This window comes from Lagenorhynchus albirostris, chromosome 2 (assembly GCF_949774975.1).
Source record: "Lagenorhynchus albirostris chromosome 2, mLagAlb1.1, whole genome shotgun sequence".
Classification (NCBI taxonomy): Eukaryota; Metazoa; Chordata; class Mammalia; order Artiodactyla; family Delphinidae; genus Lagenorhynchus; species Lagenorhynchus albirostris.
The window spans coordinates 178,409,963-178,431,122 of record NC_083096.1 but is presented as its reverse complement, the minus strand read 5'-3'; the positions used below and the strand labels follow the sequence as shown (position 1 = coordinate 178,431,122).

Genomic DNA, 21,160 nt, shown 5'->3' with positions numbered 1-21,160 from the left:
GGAGATTGCATTCATAGATTCATCTTTTAGAAATGGCCAAAGTTTGGGTTGGATAGAGGCAAATTCAGAGCCCAGTGCTGCAGTTGGGAAGTTGCTGGATGAACTAAATGAGAAACGATGCTTTCCAAACAGAGGCGGGGGGACAGGATGGAGGGAATGACTGATAGATTATTTGGAGATAGAATCAATGAATCAGTTCGTGGAGGGGGATGAGCCCTGTGTATACATCCCACAAGGTGAAGAAGGCTCTTGCTTGGACCATGTTTGGAAAGTAAAGTTAATGAGACCAAGATAGGACTGAGAGATTGGGAGAAAATAGGAGCTGCACAGGTCTAAGAATAGGTGTTGCGAGACCCCTGGAGGCATAGATCTGAGACTGTGTCCGCATGGTGCTGCTGGTGGTGAGTACATTAAGGTGTTGACAAGAACTGGGGCGTGGACATCTCCCTTCCAGCTATCGCTTGCTAATTATAATCTGCCATTAAAAGAAGAAGGCAGCATTAGCAAAATGAGCCAAGCCTCTAATGTCAGAAACAGCCTAACCAGAAAACCCAGAATTGTGACATTGATTTTACCTTAAAGGCCACCTCCTCAGAGATGCCCTAGTTGTGGCACCATCGTGTCTCACCTGTAGTACCACAGTAGCCTCCTAGCTGGTCTCTTCACTTCTGTTCCTGACCCCCGTACGCCATTGTCCACATAGCAACCAGCAGCGTCCTTTGAAAACAAAAATCAGTGCCAGTGGCCTCCAGTGGCTTCCCATTGCACTTTAAAATATGAACCTCTTATCGTAGCTTCCAAGGCTGTCCCTGTTTGGGCTTCTTGCCTGTCTCTCTGACTTTAAGTCTTGACATTCTCTTACTAGCAAGCACTTTGGACTTTTGTTCTTTGAACTTGCCAAGCTCGTTTCCACCTCTGGGCTGTTCACTTCCTCAGGACTGGCATCCTTTTTCCTCGTGCTGAGCTCCTCTTCCGGATCGGTGCTCACAAGCCCCTTTTCCTGCCGCAGCCTATCCCAGGGCAGCTCACTGTTTAATAATAATGCTAACCTGTAGTTATCTGTGCACTTACTTGGTGCTTCCATGAGACTGTAAACTCACCTAGAATAAGCACCTATCTGTCTTGTTTTCTTCACTGTTCGTCTGTACACATCACCCAGAAGAGTGGTTCTCAAACTGTTGTGTGCATCAGAGTCCCCTGAGGGGCTTGTGAGAACATAGAATGCTGGTCCCACCCCCAGAGTTTCTGATGCAAGGGGTCTGGGGTAGGGTCTGATAACTGTATTTCTCATAAGTTCCCAAGTGACACTGATGCTGCCAGATCAGAATCCACCTTTGAGAACCACTGTCTAGAACAGGGATTGGCAAACTTTTTCTGTAAAGGGCCAGAGAGTAAATAGTTTAGGCTGTGGGGGCCTCGTGGTCTCTGTCAAACTGCTCAGCTCTGCTGTTGTAGCAGAAAAGCAGCCATAGACAATATGCAAAGGGATGGACATGGCTATATTTTGATAAAACTACTGTATTTATCAAATGGTGGGCTGGATTTGGCCTGCAGATTTGCCAACCCCTCAAAGATGGTCACTTTTGAGAACTGTTAACTGGAAGATCAGTACACGACTGTGTATCTGATCTAGAAGACAGATAAGTGCCAGATGCTGGTGGGTCAGTGGTGAATGACAGATCCCCGGCCTCCTGAAATTCACAGAGTTGTGGAGGAGATAGCTATTAGACAGTCACACCAGTGGTTATACAGTACATTTGTGACCAATGCCCTGAGGGAGAAATACAGGGTGCTCTGAAAGTTTACAACCAGGTGCCTCAGGGAACAAAAAGGTGCCCTTTTCTTGCTCTCAGCTGATGATTTTCATTTTGAGAAAAAGAAGGAATCAGAAGTAAACTTCCTTTTCTTCCCACTTCTAGGTCTGCGTCCAAACCGTACTTGGCCTTCCCTCCTGTTGGTGGAAGAACCGTCTGTGCTCCTGTCTTAGCCCAGCCCTTGTTCCCTTCATCCTGTCTTCTGAGGGACTTATTGAACATTTACCCCTTCTCTTTTACAACATCAGTTTTTCTCCCTCCACATTATTCCTGTCAGCATTACAAGCATGTCATTTCACCAGTTATAAAAAAGTTCCATGTTCCCTGTGACCTGCCACTGCAGTTCTCTGTTCCTTTTTCTAAAAATACTCCTGAGAGCGTTTTCTGTACTTTTTCCCACTTGTCCACCTTCTTTTTCTTGTTTCCTCTCCCCATTCTTAGTTGAACTCACTCTGGTCAGACTCATTCCCACCTCACCACTGAAGCCACCCTGATTAGGGTCACCAGCAATGTCCATGGTGACAAATCCAGGGTGTTTTCTCAGACCTCATCTTACTAAATCTGTCTAGCATTTGACATGCGTTGCCTGCTCTTTACTTCTTGGAACACCTTATTCTCTTGGCTCCTGATTTTCCTCTGACCTCACTGGCTGTTCCTTCATGGTCTCTGTGGACACAGACATTGGCTCTTTCCGTATCTGTTCGTTCCACCAGGTGACCTTACGCATTTCCATGTTCACACAGATGATGATGCAGACAGCACCTCCTGTGTGTTGCGCATTTACAGTGGACCCTTGAAAGACACGGGTTTGAACTGCACGGGTCCACTTATATGTGGATTTTTTTTCAGTGCACATGTTCAGCAGTACTCCTCAATCCACGGTTGGTTGAATCTGCGGACGTGGAACCTCAGAAACCGAGGGCCGACTGTAAAGTTACATGCTGATTTTTGACGGCATGGTCAGTGCCCCAACCCCTGTGTTGTTCAAGGGTCAACTGTACTTGGGCCAATAAACATTTTACATGTATTAGCTTATTGAAGCCTCGCAACAGCCCTCTTCTGTAAAGTAAGTGTTGTTATTCCCATTTTACATGCCTTCCCATTGTCACACAGCTACTAAGTGGGGATCCAGGTCCAGTCTCAGGCAGTCGGTCTGTCTGCAAACCACTGCCCTGCCTCCCTCTCTGCTGACTCTCAGATGTACTCTCTCCAGCCTGGGCCATTCCCCTGACCTCTGGACATAGATGCACAGCTCTGACCTGCCATCCAGAAAGCTAACTGGCATCTCACATTTAAACTATCTAAACCAGGGCAGCTAGCTCAGACCAAATATCCAAGGGTGATCCTCAGTTTCCCTTTTTTTAGTACACCCCATGATCACATCATCTGTAGGACACACTTCCTCTGTCTGTAAAACATATCCCAGCTCCATTCTCTTTTCATCACCTTTGCTGCTGATACCCTGGACCAGGCCACTGCCATCTCCCTTGAAACTGCAGGGACAGCTTCATGACTGCTGGCCTTGCTTCCAAGCCTGCAGGCTATATTCTCCGTGGAGAGTGGTATTTTTAAAACATATGCTAGACCACAGTACTTCCCAGCTCTACACCACCCAGTGGCTTCCCTTAGAATAAAATCCACAGTCCTTCCCGTGGCCTATAAGGCTGTCCATAGCTTGGTCCCTATCTGACTACTTCTCAACTGCATCTCCAACCCTTCTCACTCCTCCAGTCTACCACACAGGTTTTCTTGCTTTTCCTTAAACACACCAAGTTCCTTTCCATCCCAGGACCTTTGTACTTGCTGTTATAGTTGACTGGAATAAACCCCCACCAGAGATCTCAGAGTGCTTGCTTAGAGCTCTGATTAAATGTTATCTCTATGGAGAGACCTTCCCTGACCACTTAATCTAAAAGTCTTCCTCCACTCCTCTCTTCTCTCTGTTACTCTCTGAAAGCTACCTTTCTTTATCTTTCTTCATAGTATCAATACTACTCTCTACTGAAATCCTAGTGTGTACAGTGTCTGTTTACTGTTTATCATCTCTCCCTTACCAGTGAGACTCCTGTCTTATTGACCACTGTATTCCTAGCATCTGGCACATAGTAGGAGTGAAAAAAGTATTAATTTGTTGATGAAATGAATGGATGGATAGTGGTTAAAAAAAAAAGCATGCTTTGAGTCCAATTGCTTGGGTTCAGATCCTATTTCTACTACTTGCTAATTTTGATCTTTGGAAAGTTACTTAATTTCTTTAAGCCTTTTTCTTTTTTAACATGAGGATAAAATAGTAGCATTTTCGTAGGGTTATTGGGATGATTGAAACAATCCATGTTAAACATTAAGAACAGTTCCTAGTACAGTGAGCTTAAAAACAAGGATAGTCGGGTGGAAGAGAGCATTCTAGAAGAGGAAACAGCCAGTGCAGTGCCTTTATAAATATAGAGCATATATTCAGTTAGTTGGGACTTTTTATAAACATGGAAGTTTCCTGGAAAATATGTTATTTTTGAGCATGTTTTCCATAATGGTCCTAGTTTTCCCCATGAAATCAGCAGAACAATAGTATCTGAATCTCTTTATCCGTTTGTTGTAGGAAAACGGGCTTAGAGTTGCAGGGCTTAGAGTTTTTCTGGTAGCATACAGAATATCCTTGTTGGAAGCTCATGTGCAGCCTGGTTTGGGGAAGAGGCCAATTCAAGAATGGTGTTGACATTTGGACTACCAGCTGCTTATAGAAATTTTCCCTGGTCAAAATGCAATTAAAGTTTTAGGTCTATAGCATTATGGAACATCTTTTTATGTCAGCTTTACTGCCACTAAAGCACAACCACAGCCCTTAGGGAAAGTCACCCTTATACTTTAACTGTCAGAATCTGAGGATTTTGTTTTCATTGGTAGTTTGACCAGCTTATAAACCTATTCTTGAGGAAGTCCTTAGAAATAAGCCAGTCACAAAAAGTCACAATTGTATGATTCCATTTATATGAGATACCTAGAGTAGTCAAAACTGTGGAGACAGAAGGTAGAATGCTGGTTGCCAGGGGCTGCAGGGGTGAGAGTTAGTATTTAAAGGACAAAGAGTTTCAGTTTTACAAGGTGAAGAGTTGTGGAGTGTGGATAGTGGTGATGGTTGCACAGTGTTATTAACGTATTTCATACCTTAAAGGTGGTTAAGATGGTAAATTTTATGTTATGTGTATATTACTGTAATTTAGAAATTGGGGAAAAAATGAAAAACAACAAAATCCTCAAGCTAAGATATTAACATTTTTTTCCACCTGATGCTTTTTCCGTAAATCAGCTGTCTTTCTCTTTTTGCTGAAAGAATCCTATGTAATAACATAGGTTTTGTAGAAACCACACCCCCAACCTCTTACTTTGAAAACAAATAGTACAATGAACCTTTGTATACCCATGTTTATATACTTTTCCTGAATCATTTGAAAGTGAGTTATAATGTCACTTTACCCCTAAATACACATGTATCTCCTAAAATCAAGGACATTCTCTTAATACCATTATCCCATCCAAAAATTTAATACTGATTCAGTATCATGTAAAATACAGGTCATTTTCAAATTTCACTAATTGTCTGAAAAATATAACTGTTGGAAGTGTGTGTGTGCATGTTTTTTAATCCAAGATCCAGTCACGGTTCATTGATTGCATTTGGTTCTGATGGTTCTTTTATCTTTTGTTACACAGGTATTTTTGAAGAGTCTAGGCCACATTCTAATTTGTCTGATTGTTTCCCCAAGATTAGATTTAGGGTAAACATTTTTGTTAAGAATGCTATAAATGTTACATTGTGTACTTCCATTTGCTTCACATCAGTAGACATAAAATGTCAATTTGTTCTATTATCAGTAATGTTAAAGTTTAATAAATTTAGTTAATGTGTTGTTTCCCAGCTCTTTCTCCTTGTTAGTAGGCTCTTGAGATTGTGTGAATATTCTGTTTTCCATCCACCTTTCGCACAGTTGTTTTGGCTTTTATTAATGATCCTTGCCTGATTCAATTACTGCATCTAGGGTTGCAATGTAGTGATTTTCTAATTGTCATTGCCTCTGCATTTATTAACTGGCTTTTTGTTTTGTTTTTTGGTAAAGAAGAGCTTTCCCTTTTTCTCTCCTTCTTTCAGTATCACTGTGGGCTCATGGATTCTTTTCATACTCAATGTGCTGTATATTCTTTTCCTGTTATTATTATTTATTGGCCAATGGGAGTCTTTGTCCTTTTGAAATGGTCCCGTCGGTCTTTGAGTACTTCATGCTTTCTGGCCCAAGATATTCTGGGGTTACCTTGTATTTTCCTTGCTCCAGATCTGAAGTCAGTCAGTTTCACAAGGAGCCCTGGTTCCTTTTAGTGGGGAATGGTATTTAGAAACCAGAATTGGGGGCTAGGTGTACTTAGAAAAGAAACTTTAAAAAAACACTACCTGTCATTTTGATAGTGTGTTACCATTTAAGCGGACTTGAACTTGCTTTTTTTTTTTTTTTTTTGTGGTACACAGGCCTCTCATTGTTGCGGCCTCTCCCGTTGCGGAGCGCAGGCTCAGCGGCCATGGCTCATGGGCCTAGCCGCTCCGCGGCATGTGGGATCTTCCCGGACCGGGGCACGAACCCGTGTCCCCTGCATCAGCAGGCGGACTCTCAACCACTGCGCCACCAGGGAAGCCCCTAACTTGCGTTTTTAAATGGTTTGTCATTTGGTCCTTCCTGCAGTCCTGTATGGTAGGCAAGGTCGAACACTAAAATCTTCATTTTAAAGATGGCAAAAATGAGGTGTAGAAAGGATTAACTTTCCCAGAATTATAAGACTAATAAGAGCAGGTGCCAGGAGCAAAGCCGCAGTCTTTTTACCTGCTACTTTATATTTTTCATTTTTCCCACAGTACATAGTTTCCTAAAAAGTGTGTTTAGATGTCTTTAAAAAGCTGTTTCGGGGCTTCCCTGGTGGCGCAGTGGTTGAGAGTCCGCCTGCCGATGCAGGGGACACGGGTTCGTGCCCCGGTCCGGGAAGATCCCACATGCTGCGGAGCGGCTAGGCCAGTGAGCCATGGCCGCGGGGCCTGTGCTCCGCAACGGGATAGGCAACAGCAGTGAGAGGCCCACGTACCACAAAAAAAAAAAAAAAAAAGCTGTTTCCCTGGCTCTTGGTCACTGCCAGCTCCACTAAAGAGAGAAAGCTTCCTTTGTGAGACTAAATGATAAATGACTGGAGCCTAGAGAATATTTGCATCCCTCTTAGCATAGCCATTGGGAGCGCCTTTTGTAACGGGGTTTGCTAGCGAGGCTTTCAGTGGTCTTCTGTAATGCGTGGAATATTTGATTTGTGACTTGGAGAGCTCTGTTTGAAAACAGTACACAGTCATACCTAAACCATGACAGCCTGGAATCGGCCCACTCCCAGGAAGCAGGAAGCCTGCTAGTATATTTTTAAAATGCTGTGCTTATGTTGTGATTTGGTGTTGTATTATGTGAAGGTCTTTTTTCTTAACTTGTTTTATTGTCAAAAAACACAAGCTTTTTTTTCATTTAACACTCCAAGGAACCTTTTTAGACATTTTTTTCCTTAATCTCTCTCCACCATGCAATTTTAATATGTCAGATATATAGTATATCAGTTTATATACTCTATGTATATTTGTGCTTTATACATAAAAAGAGTACTTTTTTTTTTTTAATCCCCCAAGAACCACTTTTTTTTCCCTGTTAGGACTGATATCACCCTAATTGAGACTGCGTGGAGTAAGATGGAGGAAGGAAGAATGAATATGATTTGAAATATAGTAATACATTTTGTATTATAATAATATATTTTGAAATAAAGTTTATTTATTGAATAAATAAATGCAATATATAGATTATTTCAATCCTAAGAGCACTGTGATCTTTTGGTTACCTGAAGGCTAAACTCATCCTACAGCTGCAAAGATAGTAATATTTCATCCATAGGGAGCTTCAGGGTCTACAGTCTGAATTCTTTTCCCCATCCAAACAGTTAGATAATTAGAACTCTTAGCAATACTGGTGAATTTAATCTTTTCCAGTATTGTTTTCTCCAGAATTCTTGGATGTGTAAAGATACTATTTAAGTGTATTTTAACATTTAAGGGACACATGCATTTTTCCTTCAAAATCCCCCCTCTCCTCTACCACAACCCCAAGTACAGAACTCTTGAGTCTGAGGGAGTAGAAACAGAGAGACTGCAGTTAAATTCCTTGGAACACAAGATCTTTTAAAGCATTTACCCATTGCAGACTATTTTGTGTGCTTTATGGCTTTTTTCTGAAGCATTTCTTTGTATGTCTTTCTTTTCACTGTTGTTTCCTACCTCAATCTTCTCTTTTCTTTGTCTTTTGCAATCTCTACCTTGCCCCAATCTTCCTTTCTTTTTTCTTTTCCTTCCTTCTTATGTCCTCTCTCTCCTACATGTTATCTCCTTTCTTTTCGTTCAGGATTATGAGAGTAAATTGCAGGCCTTGCAGAAGCAGGTGGAGACGAGATCCCTGGCAGCAGAAACAACTGAAGAGGAAGAAGAGGAGGAAGAAGGTGAAATATAGAGACTGAAACTTTCCTCTGTATTGATATATGTTTTGGATCTGTGCTGTCAAATTACTGAGCTGATTTAAAGATGATTTAAAAGATGCTCAATGCTGAGAATCCAGGCTGTACTCTGTGAGGTGGGGATGGGGCTCATAGTGTCTATTAGAACACAGGCCATCTATCTGAGCATAGTCTCCATAGAAATCTGTTGGGCAATTTATATAAACTGTCTCATATTACTGTACATATGAAGTTCACATATATGTTGCAAATAAATATAGAGCTTAATCTTTGTTAAGATACTCTGTTTTATTTTCTGGTTTATGTCAGGGATTTCCGAGTGAGGGCTTTGGAATATGTCAGCGTACATTAAAGCTATTTCTGGCAGATTGCTAATCACATTGCTTAGTCCTGCCTACCTGTCTTAAGTTTTCTAGAATTTCTTAGTTGAATTAGGGCTGTAATGGTTAGTTACTCCCTTCCAATGCAGTATGAACATTCATCACATTTCATTTTTCTATCCAACCTCTCAGTAATCTCAAGCCTTCATAATAACTTTGAAGGAACTCTTAATTTATGTACTAAATTCTTTATTTTTAAATATCCATGTGAGGGGCTTCCCTGGTGGTCCAGTGGGTAAGACTCCATGCTCCCAATGCAGGGGGCCTGGGTTCGATCCCTGGTCGGGGAACTAGATCCTGCAGGCATGCTGCAACTAAGAATCCGCGCAACTTAAGAGTCCGCGCAACTAAGAGTCTGCATGCCACAACTGAAAAAAAAGGTCCCGTATGCCACAACTAAAGATCCCGCATGCCTCAACAAAGAGCCCACGTGCTGCAACTAAGACCCGGCACAGGCTAAATAAATAAATAAATATTTAAAAATAAAAAATAAATATCTATGTGAAATATGACCTTCTTTTTCCTGTACTAGAAAGAAAAATAGATATATTTGAAGTTGTACAACGTACTAGGGGTTTTTCTTTATTATAAGCCACACATTAAGGTATATCTTAAAAAAGAATGGAGGAAAACTGGAAAATACTTGATGAAAGAGATGAGGTAGAGGAGGGATATAATTTCTACATGGTTATGAGATCACCATTCAATACACTTCGTTTGCTCTTTCAGTTCCTTGGACACAACATGAATTTGAGCTGGCCCAGTGGGCCTTCCGGAAGTGGAAGTCTCACCAGTTTACCTCATTAAGGGACTTACTCTGGGGCAATGCCGTTTACCTGAAGGAGGCCAATGCCATCAGTGTGGAGTTGAAGAAGAAGGTACGGAGGGTGTGGAAACATGGACCATCTGGAGGCAGAGCTGAGCCTGGTGGGCTTCATGGTCCTCATCTTGAGCTAACCTTTCCCTTGGGTGAACTCAGCAGCTTTTTGCTATGAAACAGGTTTCTATATGCCTGTATTTAATATATGTACCTGGAACATAGTAGGTACTAACTAAATATTTGTTAAATGAAAATTTTAAAATAACATGTTTTCTAGCTTATTTTACAAGCAAGGAGACCGTATTCCTGACAGGAGCTAGAGAAACATATTGGTAGCAAAATACTTCTCTTGGGTTTCTGAAAATCTCAATTTTCTTTTAGTTTTCTACCATTAAGTTGGCACTTCTAAGTCCTATGTGCCCTCTCATCTTCTAGGGTCTGAGAGGCAGTTTTGTGTGATGGACAGGCGCGTACACTCTGCACCCAGACAGCCAGGTTCCAACCCCAGCTCTCCCAGTTGTTTGACCCTAATAGCCCCAGGCCTCCAGTCCCTCACCTGCAAAATGGGTTTGGCAACAGTGCCTGCCACCCAGGGATTTTGTGAGAGATGAGAGAGTGAATGCATGGAAGGTGCTGAAGTAGTGCCTAGACATGGTAATTAATATTACTGAAACATCACACCACATCTTAGATTTATTCTTCTTTATGTCCCACGGTTTAACAGTCTCCTGATGGCTAAGATTTACAGGGGGCGGGGTGGGAGGGGCAATACTGTGAAGTAGGTAAGAGCACAGACTGCCTGGCTTTGGGAAAAATCATTATCTTCTCCGAGGGCTATATTCTAGTTCTGTAAAATGGGGATAAGACGTCTTATTCATTCATAACCCCATCTCATTTTGTAATCATTTATTAACTATTTCCCTCTTCAACTAGACTAAAAGATGGCAGGGACTATCTTTTTGTCTTATAGCTGTATATAGCATTTCATTAATAGTTGGTAAAAATAGAGGGTGGTATCAAGAAATAAATGACATGATGAATGCAAAGCACTTAGCCTGTGGTAACAGTTTTAAGAGTAATAGTTGTAATCCTCTGAATTTAAAATGGAAAACCTTAGCATGCCTCCACCCTCTCTCATTAGTGGGTGAGGGTGCACTCCTGGGTCCACCATTTGTTCTCTACAGAAGTCTTCGTTCAGTCAACCAAAGTATATTTATTGAGATTTTAGGTTGTGCAAAAACACTGTGCCAGGCTAGGAAAACAAAGTCTGTAAATAGCTTAATGATTAATATACAAGTGGCCACTTTTTTCAGTTGATCACAAGCTGTTGAGCATGTGCTGCTGTTTGACCTCCTTCCCATCAGGCGTGATTATATTGCCTTGTTTCCAAAACTTACTAGCTAAAAACAGAAAGGCCGTTTGTCGATGGTTTCTTCCTTCCATTTAGGTGCAGTTTCAGTTTGTTCTTCTGACTGACACGTTGTACTCCCCTTTGCCTCCTGAATTACTTCCCACTGAGATGGAAAAAACTCAGGAAGACAGACCGTTCCCTCGTACAGTGGTGGCCGTAGAAGTCCAGGATCTGAAAAACGGAGCAACACATTATTGGTCTTTGGCGAAACTTAAGTATGAAAATGTCATGCATAAAGCCTTTATTCTTATTTAATATCATTAAATGGTGGGAGCAGCTTTTTAAAATCTTACATGGAAGATACTTCCAAGATGAAATTTTGATGTGACCTTGTGATACTAACCCAGCACACTTTATGGTTACTGTACAGGCAGAGGCTGGATTTGATGCGAGAGATGTATGACAGGGCAGGTGAGATGGCCTCCAGCGCCCAAGATGAAAGTGAAACCACCATGACTGGCAGCGATCCATTTTATGATCGATTCCATTGGTTCAAACTTGTAGGAAGGTAAGTAATGATTTTATTGGTGTCTTCTTTTCAGGTAATGAATGGTTTTATTTTAATTGTTTAAAGGCTTAGCAGATATTACAGGAAGTTAAAGAAAAAGTACAAAAAAGCCCCATTTATAATCTTATCCACTCATACACAGCCACTGTGTCATTTGGTATATTTCCCTTTAGTTTTACCCAACAGGCACATTTTTTTTAAGTTTCAGACTTTCAATCAAAGTAACTGACAGTCTTCCCTGCCTGTCAGCTCATTCACAAAATGTCTTACACTTGACCAAGATAGATTTAAAAGAAAAAGGAAACCTGTGTCTGTATCCTGCATAGTTTAAAATCACAGTATGACGTCCAGTTTATCAGACTGCAGTCTCTCCATGATTGTCCTCACTTTAATTTTTAAAGCAGTTCATCTCACTTTAGTCTTTGCCAAGAGTGAATAATTGCACACCTTAGTAATCCACCTGAGCCTTTTTTGTGTATACTTTACTTTCAGCATTTAACGTGTCCATAGTGAGTCACGTTCTTAGAGGTTTAGAATTTTTAAAGCAGAGAAGTATAAGTTTTCACCTTAATGATTTCAGAATTTGAAAAATTTTCTAATTGCAAAAACTTTCCAACAGTTTTAAAGGAACTGGGTTAAAAGGTGGAGCTGAAGTCATAGTATTTTGTAGAAATGAAGTAAGTCTTTTCCAGTCTACTCTGATAGTAGAGCGTTTTCAAAGAGATGAATTGGCCAAACACGTCTTACCCAAGCAAGGCACATACCTGCTTTGCCATATACCATTTCATCTGTTTTGTTTTCTGCTCAGAGATGACATGGGAATTGGAGTAAAGATTTAAACCTTATTATTTCACCTAATATTGAGTGGCTCCTTTGAGACCTGGCTGCTGATTTTTTGTGTGAACTGGAGAACTTAAATGTTTTACAGCACATTGTTTACCTCGGATATTCTACTCATGTATTTCCTTTGCTTTTCTCATTCCAAGGATCAGTCCTTGTTCCATTTCACCTGAGCCAGATGATTTATGCTTATTTTATCCCTTTGCTTTTCCACTTGCTTGTGTTGTTTTGGTTCCCCAGTGGGTTCTGTCCTGTTGGCAGCTGTAGCTTCCTGTTTAACCAACTATTCCTCTCTCCTTGGCTGTGTCCGTCGGCATCTTACCTGGTGTCTAGCGCCCCCATTTTCCACGGCTGTGTGAATGAGCGCCTTGCTGACCGCACGCCCTCCCCCACTTTTTCCACGGCCGATTCCGACATCACTGAGCTGGCTGACGAGCAGCAAGATGAGATGGAGGATTTTGATGATGAGGCATTCGTGGATGACACCGGCTCTGACGCAGGGACGGAGGAGGGATCAGATCTCTTCAGTGATGGGCATGACCCGTTTTACGACAGATCCCCATGGTTCATTTTAGTGGGAAGGTTGGTGAGGTTAAAGTGAGAAAGGCAAAAAGGGACCAGCTCTTGCTCTAAAGAGGCTCCTTGTGCAATTGTGGACAATTTTGCTTTAGCCAGTTCAATTCATGACACGCTGATCTGGCTGAGAGAGCCCTCAGGCAGCATCTGTGAGGTACTTGGCCTACTCGGTACGGCATGCGGCAGCGTGTGGACACTCTCCGTGGAGGATTCCTTGTCTCAAACTGCCCTGTAATTCTGTTCTGAAGGGGGAGACCCCAGAGGAGAAAATAATCAAAGCTAAGAGTCACACCGTTACGGAGTTGAACAATGTCATTGTGTCTGATGTTTCCTCTTTGTGGGAATGTGAGCTAGAAAGCAAAAGGGGCAACGTGAGAAGGATAGCAGAGCAAGTCCAAGGCTAGGCTGAAAGGACTCGTGGCATCAGCAGGAATCGCGAGGACAGAAGTAGAATCAGGAGTAGTGTTAGGTTTATTTCTTGCTTAGTCTGTGAGTCCAGAAAAGACTCAAGAGCGTGAAGTTTCCTCTTTGTCTAACTAAAATGGATGCCTTTCTTTGGCCAGTTTCATAGATCTTTGGCTTGTGCTAAGATTTTACCTATAGGCATTATAATGATGAATCTCATAAAATTATCTGTTGAAACCATCAACAATGGATATTTGTTCAGTGCTCCATGACACTGCTTTGTGTTAAGTTCAGCTTACCAAACCAAGACATTGTCTCTGGCCCCATCTGTCAGTGATGCAGAGCTCTCAGGCACATGTTCCTAATACTGGGGTCTTTGTCTATATCCAGTCTTCATGCTGAAGTAATTTTAATTACAAATTCAACAGTGCAGCACTCACTGAATTAACAAAAAATTATGTCTATGTTTTGATTTAATTTCAACACTGCATTAAAACCACATGTTGTTGAACCCTTTAAAAATAAGGGAAATTATATTAGTGTTAGTGGATAAGCACCAGTTATCTAAAACTATGAAAGTGCAGCGAGTCTCCTGACCCATTAGGGACACAAGGTTCTAAAACTTAGCTCAGAGTATGGTGTTGATTACCTGGTGAGAACTAAATAAATAATGTAGAAGATGATCACGTTTATGGAAAGGGGGAAAAGAAAAGCTTTTTGATAGAAATTAAAGCCTCAATTATGACTGTGGGCTGTACTATTAGACAGTCTTGGGGTTTTACAATGGTAAAGGGGCATTTATTCAGTTTTTCCATGAATAAATATAAAGGATTATACAACCATGAATATTGTCTGGTGTATTGCCAGGAATAGATGCTTAGAATTTCAGAGAAGCTGATTTATATTAAAATTGAGAAGGGTACTTCTGTGTACAAATAATGGGACCATAATGCTTTCCTTACTTTATGGCTGTTTCCGTCCTCTTCTGAGAGGGTCGGAAGTTGGAATCAAGTTTTTATCCACAAACTGCTTGGTCCTGATGCCAGTCTTGCAGCTTCTCACGCTGCTCACTTTGTTCTACATTATCACACATGAGGAATAGGTAGCTTCACCCTATGTGGTGTGGTGGAAAGAACACCGACCTAACTTAGGACAAGCAACTAAAACGGAGACCTGTTAGGTTCTGAAGTATAAACTGAAGAGTTAGGTAGGGAGAAGAAAAAGCATTAAAGATCTTTTTCATCTTTTGTATTCTTTCATCCACACTAGCAAAATGAATATCCTGGTTCTACTCAGAATTCTACTCAGAAGCATTTGTATTTTGAGCCAGTTGTATGAAAATCCCACGTAATGTGGAAATTCTCTGTGTTAAGATATATGTATTTTCTCTCATTTTAATCATATCAGATTTAAGTGTAGGTATAAGGCAATCAGCTCTACTTTGATTTTCAAATAAATTATTTGTGGAACTGTGGCTCAGGAATTGACCTTTCCATTTCTTTGGGTTCCCAGATTCTAAAACTGACTTTGCTTTGCAAGAAAAGTATTAGGGGAGAAGGTGAAATCATAGCAGTCAGCAGAGTGAAGGATAGCTCTTTATTTTCACCCTCGACTGCATTTCTTACCTACAAACAATTTGTAATAATGCAACATCACCCAGTTACGTACCAGTCATTCTCTGTGTAAGAGGAGTAACTTCTGTGCTGTTTTTGTGATTCACGGGATTAGATTTCCCGTATTGGCACATAATTGCAAATACAATTTACTTATAAAATTTTCCAGTTTTTTGTAAAATTCCATTTATAGGTTTTGATTCATGGCCTTGGCTGCCTCTGGTGAATTTTTATATGAAAATTAAAAGAGCTTGTCCCTTTAGCTATTCTCTTATGGCATGCTGGGATGTTATGAATCATCCATCGTCATTTGGGATGAAATGTAAAGTATTTAGGCTAGTGTTCTGGGTTAAAAGTCTCCTGGTTATTCTGTGACCTAAGTACCTGAACTGACATTCTTTCTGTAACTGATCATAATTATGCTGGTTTTTATTATCTTTATGTTGACAGAATTTGTTACCCTTTTTATGTAACTTCATAGAACTTTATGCTAATACATCCTTTACATCTTCCCCTCTCTCGTCCCTGTTCTCTTTCAGTCTGCTAGGTCAAGGTACAAGGATTCTCAAGAATGAAGAATAATTATAAAAATTCTAATTTAAAAAACTTCGTAAGAGAACAAGAACATTTATAGAGCCCAAAGCATTGATTTTGGACCAAAGCCTGTGTTATAATAATAAGACAAGGAGCTGTCTAGTGACTGTGCAGTTGTGTAGTCACAGTGCCGATGCACACGCCACTGCCATTGAATTATAGAATTCTCTCTTCTAAAAAGGGAAATTTACAAGAATACTTCCTATTCTTCCACTTTTGGAGTAGCCGTTGCCATAGACAGAAAGGAGATTCTTCTTTAACGTTTGTGCAAACAGTACTTTATTGTAATTAAAAACAGGGGTTCCTGTTTTTGAGTAGCTACTTTTAAGTATAAAAATAGCTATACAAATTAAATATGGTTAGGAATCTAAACATGTCCTATATAGTTAATATCCATCATGAGTATGGCTTTGAAAAATCAACCTAATATAAAGTTGAATGGCTTTGCTTCTCTACCTCTGGTTTAACCCATTTTTCTGGAAAAATCTTCCACTTCTACTTAAAGATAGAGGACAGATCACTTTCCCATTCACTTATGTACATAGATGTTCAATCACTCACCAGATATTTATTGACCAGACATGGTTCCTGCCCTCCTGGGTTTTCAGTCTGGTGGGTGAGACAGACAAATAATTACATAAATAAATGGAAATCATAGCAATGATGGAGTTGTGTGTTACTGAGATCATAAAACACTAGGGGGACCTGTCATAAGAGAGTGGTATTTGGAATATGATGTGAAATCAAAGGCATGAGGTGGGTAGAAGAGCTCAGAGAGGACAGCAGACAGGGGACGAGCATATACGATGGCTCTTTAATGGCCAAGGCATTGAACGCGGGCAGTGGCTGGAATGCCAGTGAGAAATGAAGGTGGTCTGTATGTGTGCTGACTTTGAAAGTGAAATTATCCATTTGGTACCTTATGCCAAATTCGTAGTCTTTAAACTCTATCACAGTAGTTGATGTTTGAGACTCTTGTTTGTAATCCTTTTTAGACTTTTCTTTTAAAAATGTTTGTACAACGGAGCTTTATCCCTCTTTTTTAGCATTGCCCTCCCCCACCTTTGGAGCAGACTGAAAGGGAAGTAGACATCATTTGATCTGATTCAGTGTCCACTTGCAATTATTTTTGTTATACTTTCATTTATGTTTCATTTATGGTCTTTCAGTTTTATTAACATTTGTTTTTCTGTGGTGTATTTTGTCAATTTTCAGAATTGTTTTCATTACTTGGAGTTGAAATCCCAAGAATCCGCTCCATCTTCCTTTTCTTTGTTTTAAAGTAGATTCAGAGCAGGAAAAGGTGCAGACATGCATGCAGGCATACCTCGGAGATATTGCTGATTTGTTTCCAGACCACTGCAATAAAAGCAAATATTGCTATAAAGCCAGTCACGTGCCTTTTTTGTTCTCCCAATGCATATTAAAGTTATGTTTACATTACATTTGGTCTATTAAGCGTGCAAAGCATTATGTCTAAAAAAACCAGTGTATGTACCTTAATTAAAAAATACTTTACTGCTAAAAGGAATATGCTAGCCGTCATCTGAGCCTTCAGTGAAGCAGGCTTTTTGCTGGTGGAGGTTGCTGTTCGATAGCATCTAACCCACAGTAGAACTTTCAAAATTGGAGTCAGTCCACTCAGACCCTGCCATTGCTTTATCAGCTGTGTTTATGTAATATTTTAAATCCTTTGTTGTCATTTCCCAGCATCTTCACTGGAAGTAGATTCCATCTCAAGAAACCACTTTCTTTGCTCATCCATAAGAAGCAACTCTTCACCCATTAAAGTTTTATCATGAGACTATAGTAATCCAGTCCCATCTTCAGGCTCCACTTCTAATTCTTGTTCTCTTGCTATTTCTACCGCGTCTGCATTTACTTTCTCCACTGAAGTCTTGAATCCCTCAAAGTCATCCATGAGGGTTGGAGTCAACTTCTTCCAAACTCCTGTTAATATTGATGATATTTTGACCTCTTCCCACAAATCACAGATGTTCCTAATGGCACCTACAATCCTTTCCAGATCCATCAAAGAAGTCACTGTCTATGGCAGCTGTAGCCTTACAAAATGTATTTCTTAAACAACAAGACTTGAAAGTCAGAATTACTCCTTGACACATGGGCTGCAGAATGCGTGTTGTGTTAGCAGGCACGAAAATATTAATCTCCATCAGAGCTCTTGGGTTACCAGGTGCATTGTCAGTGAGCAGTAATATTTTGAAAGGGCTCTTTTTTTTTTTTTTGGCCCTGAGCAGTCGGTCTCAACAGTGGGCTTAAAATATTCAGTAAACCATGTTGTAAACAGATGTGCTGTCATCTAGGCTTTGTTGTTTCATTTATAGAAAACAGGCAGAGTAGATTTAGCATAATTCTTAAAGGCCCTAAGATTTTCAGAATGGTAAACAATCATTGGCTTCAACTACAGGTCACTAGTTGCATTAGCCCCTAACAAGAAAGTCAGTCTGTCCTTTGAAGCTAGACATTTACTTCCCTCTAGCTCTGAAAGTCTTAGATGGCATCTTCCTCCAATAAAAGGCTGTTTCATCTACACTGAAATTCTTATTCAGTGTAGCCACCTTCATTAATAACTTAGCTGGGACTTCTGGATACTTTGCTGCAGCTTCTACATTAGCACTTCTGCTTCCCTTTGCACTTTTATGTTATGGAGACGACTTCTTTCCTTAAACATCATGAACCAACCTCTGATAGCTCCAAACTTTTCTTCTGTAGCTTCTTTACCTCTCTTGGCCTTCATAGAACTGAAGACAGTTAGAGCCTTGCTCTGGATTAGGCTTTGGCTTAAGGGAATGTTGTGGCTGTTTTGATCTTCTATCCAGACCACTAAAACTTTCTCTATATCATCCGTAAGGCTTTTTTGCTTTCTCATATCACTTGTGTATTCACTGGAGTAGCACTTTTAATTTCCTTCAAGAGCTTTTCCTTTGCAGTCACAACTTGTCTGACTGGCACAAGAGGCCTTGCTTTCAGCCTGTCTCAGCTTTCAACATGCCTTCCTCACTAAGCTTAGTTATTTCTAACTTTTGAGTTCAGGTAAGAGACGTGAGACTCTTCCTTTCACTTAAACACTTAAGAGGCCATTGTAGGGTTATTAACTGTCCTAATTTCAGTATTGTTGTGTCTCAGGAAATAGGGAGGCCCAAGGAGAGGGAGAGAGACGGGGGAATGGCCTGTTGGAGCAGTCAGAACACACATTTATCGGTTAAGTTCAGTGTCTTGTATGGTTGTGGTTTGTGGCACCTCTAAACAATTACAACCGTAACGTCAAAGATGACAGATGGGGCTTCCCTGGTGGCGCAGTGGTTGAGAGTCCGCCTGCCGATGCAGGGGACGCGGGTTCGTGCCCCGGTCTGGGAGGATCCCACATGCTGCGGAGCGGCTGGGCCCGTGAGCCATGGCTGCTGAGCCTGCGCGTCCGGAGCCTGTGCTCCGCAGCGGGAGAGGCCACAGCAGTGAGAGGCCCGCAGACTGCAAAAAAAAAAAAAAAAAAAGATGACAGATGACCATAAAAAAAAAAAAAAAGGAAAAAGTTTGAAATAGTGTGAGAATTACCAAAATGTGACACAGAGTCATGAAGCAAGCAAATGTTGGAAAAATGGCGCCTTGCTGGAGACAGGGTTGCCACAAACCTTCAATTTGTAAAAAATGCAATATCTGCAAAGCGCAAGAAAGTGGAACACAATAAAACGAGGTATGCCTGCATGTGTCACATTTAGTTATGTATGATTTCTTGATGCAGATGTTTACTCTTTGTCTTGTCTTGTCTTCAAAGATCAGCATATACCAAGTGGGAAGACAGGAATAATAGTAGGAACTAGATTCTATTTCCCACCCACTAATTGGAATGAACACCCAAGCTTTGTGATCACCGGTTTGTGTTGCTTAAAAAAAGTCAATAGCTACAAAATAATGAAAGAAGAAAAAAAGAACAAATGTGATATGACTTTGCTAGTTCATTTGAAGTTGAAAAATGTTAGGTCTTACCTCGTGTATATGCATTTCTGAATAAAGTTTTGAACCCTAGAAGCAAAAGCAACCCTTTAGGGATCAGCTGTCTCCTTCTCCCTTAGCATTTATCTTGATGTCCATCCAGAGTCTCTTATAAGCTCACTAACAAATTTCTGGCTACATGGCCTTTCTGCCCATATGTGTCAGTCACCCTGCCTAAAGATCATAGTCATTTCTTAGGGTAAAAATAAAGACCCACAATGGTGTGACTTGAAATCCATTTTAGAGTTATTGACTGTATTTCAGTCACATTTCTCTGACCATTTTTGTCTGCTGATTTCTGTATTAGCTATTGGGGAAAACAAAACAAAAACCTCTTTGTAATTAGTTACATTAAAAGGTTAAACTCCTTAATGGGCTCCCTTTTCCCACTCGTAGCAGTATTTGTAGAGGAGTATCTTGGAAGTCTACTTCCAGTGGTCACTCTACCTATGGTAGTAATTCTTATAGGGAGTAATTTGGTGTACGTTGGTCTTTTCCACTGCTTTACCAAGCATTTGCATTTGTTTATACGTTATGTATTCTGAAAAAGCAACAGGAGGCAGTCTGAGAGTACAGAACAGAGAGGTGACCTTAAGACAGGGCCCAGAAGCCAGCTCACAGTTTCATGAAGGTATTCTCAGTAAATCTGAAAGCCACCTTCTCTACCTGTGGGATGCTCAGATGTTTGTCTCCTGGTTTCTGTCTCTAGAGCATTTGTTTACCTGAGCAACCTGCTGTACCCCGTGCCCCTGATTCACAGGGTGGCCGTTGTCAGTGAGAAGGGCGAAGTGCGGGGATTTCTCCGTGTGGCTGTGCAGGCCATCGCAGGTAGGCGCCCCTCTTCTGAAATGAGGGCCGTGGGTCCTCTGCCTCGAGACAAAGGAGGCCCGTTCCGTAAGGGCCGCGCTTCAGTGCAGACTGAAGAAAGCCTTTATTGCTTCCTTTCTAGCTGTTGTTCCCAAGTATCACGAGTAGATCCTGTTTGGTTTGGGCTACTGCTGTTTTGGAATAATGGGGTAAAGGGATCTCCTTTAACATGAAGAACAACCCTTGGGTTACCTTTATAAAAGTCATTTGCATTTTAAATGATGTACCTTAACTGCTTCAGAAATAACAGAGGATTTTCAGATGGTTTCTTGCCTAATTTTCTGTCAGGATACTTCTGCTAGACGTTTCTGTACTTTGGCTGCTGTTGTGCAATGTGTGGATCAAGATGTTGACACTTCATACTTTTTTCCAAGCTCCAGCCTACATTCTGAAGAAAGAATGTGGCTGTTTCCTGTAACGTTTCTGTTTTAGTTTCCAACTGCTGTGCTGTATTTAGTGACCTCTTTCAGCCTTTCCCCGTGGAAATGCATGATAGTCACCAGCGTTGAGCTATGGAGGTCTTCACAAGTACAGTCTAATATTTTCAGATATTTATTGAGTATTATTGAATATAATCTTGTCAAGTGAAGGGATCAGTATTTCTAAGTATGACATTCGAACAACATCAAGAATGAAACCAATCCTTTATTCATTAGTTTCATTCGAGCTAAGGAGGTGGTAAGTTTACCTGAGTAGAGTTGGAAGCAGCCTATTTGACTTTACTGCTTTGGTCTCTTTCTTTCTCATG

The 21,160-nt window shown here is 40.8% G+C and overlaps 1 protein-coding gene across 13 annotated transcripts in view; it reads left to right on the top strand.

Annotated features, from left to right (window-relative positions):
• Positions 1-21,160, top strand: part of KIF1B (kinesin family member 1B) — a 148,685-nt gene that overhangs the window by 92,818 nt on the left and 34,707 nt on the right. For 11 of the 13 annotated variants that reach the window (XM_060141477.1, XM_060141480.1, XM_060141478.1 and 8 more), the window contains 6 exons: positions 8,279-8,372; positions 9,497-9,645; positions 11,035-11,213; positions 11,369-11,506; positions 12,680-12,928; positions 20,255-20,373. In XM_060141477.1, coding sequence (XP_059997460.1) covers positions 8,279-8,372; positions 9,497-9,645; positions 11,035-11,213; positions 11,369-11,506; positions 12,680-12,928; positions 20,255-20,373 — 928 coding nt within the window. The remainder of the gene's footprint in view (positions 1-8,278; positions 8,373-9,496; positions 9,646-11,034; positions 11,214-11,368; positions 11,507-12,679; positions 12,929-20,254; positions 20,374-21,160) is intronic. The other 2 variants (XM_060141483.1, XM_060141482.1) reach the window with 1 other exon arrangement.